Source organism: Limulus polyphemus, unplaced genomic scaffold, assembly GCF_000517525.1.
Source record: "Limulus polyphemus unplaced genomic scaffold, Limulus_polyphemus-2.1.2 Scaffold15616, whole genome shotgun sequence".
NCBI classification, from domain to species: domain Eukaryota; kingdom Metazoa; phylum Arthropoda; class Merostomata; order Xiphosura; family Limulidae; genus Limulus; species Limulus polyphemus.
The window spans coordinates 308-3,447 of NW_013681226.1; the positions used below are offsets into that span (position 1 = coordinate 308).

At 34.6% G+C, this 3,140-nt stretch overlaps 1 protein-coding gene across 1 annotated transcript; it reads left to right on the forward strand.

Annotated features, from left to right (window-relative positions):
* Positions 1–363: 363 nt before the first annotated feature.
* Positions 364–2,866, forward strand: LOC106477461 (formin-like protein 14; the record flags this gene model as incomplete). Its single annotated transcript, XM_013938022.1, has 3 exons — positions 364–492; positions 1,529–2,395; positions 2,768–2,866. Coding segments are annotated over 3 exons (1,095 nt in total), but the record flags the coding sequence as incomplete, so codon positions are not given.
* Positions 2,867–3,140: the final 274 nt, after the last annotated feature.

Consider the following 3,140-nt stretch of genomic DNA (forward strand, 5'->3'; position numbering starts at 1 on the left):
TGAAGCTTATTAGTATTTATAAATGTGTGAACAAATTTGACCTGTAGGGTCATGTGTTTATTTTACTACTACAGTGTATAACTAGGTATCCCATGGAGTACTAGTGCTCTGATGCTAAAATTACTATTTATAAAAGTATGTAATACAAGTTCTTCAGACATTTTTCCCATGAAAACAGCTGTTAGTTTTGACTTCACTACTATTTTGATATAACTTTTCAGTTTCTAAGGCCAAACTCTAATTGACCTTTTTTTGTGTATATAATTAATAAAAATAAAATGTTTTTGTTGTTTCAACCACAACAACATTACCTTTTATCTTAGTTGTTTATCCACCAGGAAATTCACTGTGTACAACTTTCAGGTATTAAAACAACAAATGGATCACAACAATCCAGTCCAGATAAACCCACCATACCAGTTGGGCTTAGTGGACTCTTTGCTCAAGGAATGCCTAAGCTACGTCCTACAGGAGTAAGGCCTCAAACTACCAGTAAGAATACAAAATCTGTGTGTAAAAATATACATAGTACCATGTTTGTGCTGACATGCAGAAACTTATATTTGTGTAATATCATACTCCAAGCTTTAATTGATTAGGTTCTGTTTTGCTGTTAATTCTTGTCTTCTACTTCCAGTTAATAATCGATTAGGTTCTGTTTTGCTGTTAATTCTTGTCTTCTACTTCCAGTTAATAATTCGATTAGGTTCTGTTTTGCTGTTAATTCTTGTCTTCTACTTCCAGTTAATAATTGATTAGGTTCTGTTTTGCTGTTAATTCTTGTCTTCTACTTCCAGTTAATAATTGATTAGGTTCTGTTTTGCTGTTAATTCTTGTCTTCTACTTCCAGTTAATAATTGATTAGGTTCTGTTTTGCTGTTAATTCTTGTCTTCTACTTCCAGTTAATAATTGATTGGGTTCTGTTTTGCTGTTAATTCTTGTCTTCTACTTCCAGTTAATAATTGATTGGGTTCTGTTTTACTGTTAATTCTTGTCTTCTACTTCCAGTTAATAATTGATTGGGTTCTGTTTTACTGTTAATTCTTGTCTTCTACTTCCAGTTAATAATCGATTAGGTTCTGTTTTACTGTTAATTCTTGTCTTTTATTTCCAGTTAATAATTGATGTAGATCACTAGCAAGAATAATCATCACATTGTATATATATATATATATAGGTACTTTACTAGATTAGTGTACAATTTTTTATTTTTTTTTTGTTTCATGGCTGACCTTGGGATTTCAGTGTAAGAATATTTTATTTATACCACTGTCATGGCAAAGATTCATGTCTGGGAGACTCTTTGCTTGTTTGTAAATAGGATCTGGGAGTTGACAAAGAACTTGCATGATATGCACATAGCCTTACAGCACTAAATGAATAACAATAATATTCAGATTGTTTTAGTGTAGTTTTTAGATGATAATCCACTTCATGTAAAACTAAATGTTTCTTAGATGTTTTGTTTTTATACTGTGATTCATATTTTTCAGAAAAACTCAATTAAATTACATTGTCATTCCTCAGATGGATTTATCAACAGAGGTCCATTGATTCCTCCAAAAACTATTATCAACAGTCCTCCAACAACACAGCCACCTGAAATTAGCCAGAGTCACTCATCACCACCTAGCCCAAAATCATCATCTTGGAGGAATGTTGACAATAACTGCCCGAAAGTTTTGGAGCAAAATAAAAAGGTTTTACAAAACAATGGTTTCTCCTCTTCTAGAGGACCACCTCCAGCACCTCCCTCACCCAGTCAGAAACCCGTACCGAGAACCCTTGACCAAAGACACAGTCGAACAGGACCACCAGTTCCTAACAAACCTCCTGGTCTTATGAGATCTGCTTCCATGACTAGCCTTGGACCTAAAGGAAGTCGAAAACCTCCACCCTTGGTCAAACCTCCTCCTCCACCTAAGTCTTCTTCATTAATTCAGAATTATAAACCTCCACATAAACCAGGAAATGTACCTCGTCGTCAAAGCTTTGATGCTTCAGACGTACAGACAGCATCTTCTCCTTCAGTGCAATATACTTCATCAACTCTTAAGCCTCCACAGACATTGCCAACTAAGTTAAGCCAGAGGACACCCAACACTGTGGAGGAAATCAGTTACCATATAACTCTGAAACCTAAGGCAAACTTATCTCTGTCGCCTTCACAACCTGTACTTCCAGTGAGAAACGTTTCATTGCTTCAGACCAACAATGTGTGGCCTTCATCATCACCACCACCTCCACCAGTTAGGTGCCATCCACCACCTCCCCATTGTGTCACTACATTGTCTCAACTGAAAGTACCACTTTCTCCTCACCCTTCAGAAACCTTGTTACCCCCTCCTCCTCCTGCTAGACACTCTTCGGTAACAGTTTCACAACCAACTGTGGGTAAGCATGAAACACTGGGCTCATTTCAAACCATATGTTATGTTTTAAAAGAGGTTAGAACAGCCACTTAAAAAAATAATTTTGTTTTCATTATTAAGGAATCATAAGAATGATAAAATGTAAGGAAAGTGCCGAGGTATAAAATAACATTTTACAACCTGTTCTTTGTTCACCTTTTTCTTTACTCTTTAAATATCCAACATCTGCATATATTCAGATGTTATCTCTCATTTATTATTATTTTTTTTTTCCATTATTATTATTAAGGATTTAATCTTACTTTCTGGCAATTGCTTGTACAAATGTGTTAATGAACAATGTAGTTGTGTATTAAAATTTAGCTTATTTTCTTTTGATTTGTTTTTCTTTCAGTCAGTTTTGAGGCAAAGTTTATTGACAAGTTTCACTGTCAGAAGGAGCTGCCTCCTCCCTGTAGTTTTAAAAACATTACCAAATCCTATCCGAGCAAGTGTAAGTGCCTATGTGATATTATAATACTGTTTAATCTGTATAAAATTTAGTACCTATAATTCATTATAGCAGTAAATACTAAGTCCATACTGGTGCTGTTGGATCGATATGAGTACTAGAAAGTTACAGTAATTCTGAGTGAACATTGTTGTTTTTAGTTACTGCTAGAAATGAGTGAACATTGTTGTCTTTAGTTACTGCTAGAAATGAGTGAACATTGTTGTCTTTAGTTACTGTTAGAAATGAGTGAACATTGTTGTCTTTAGTTACTGTT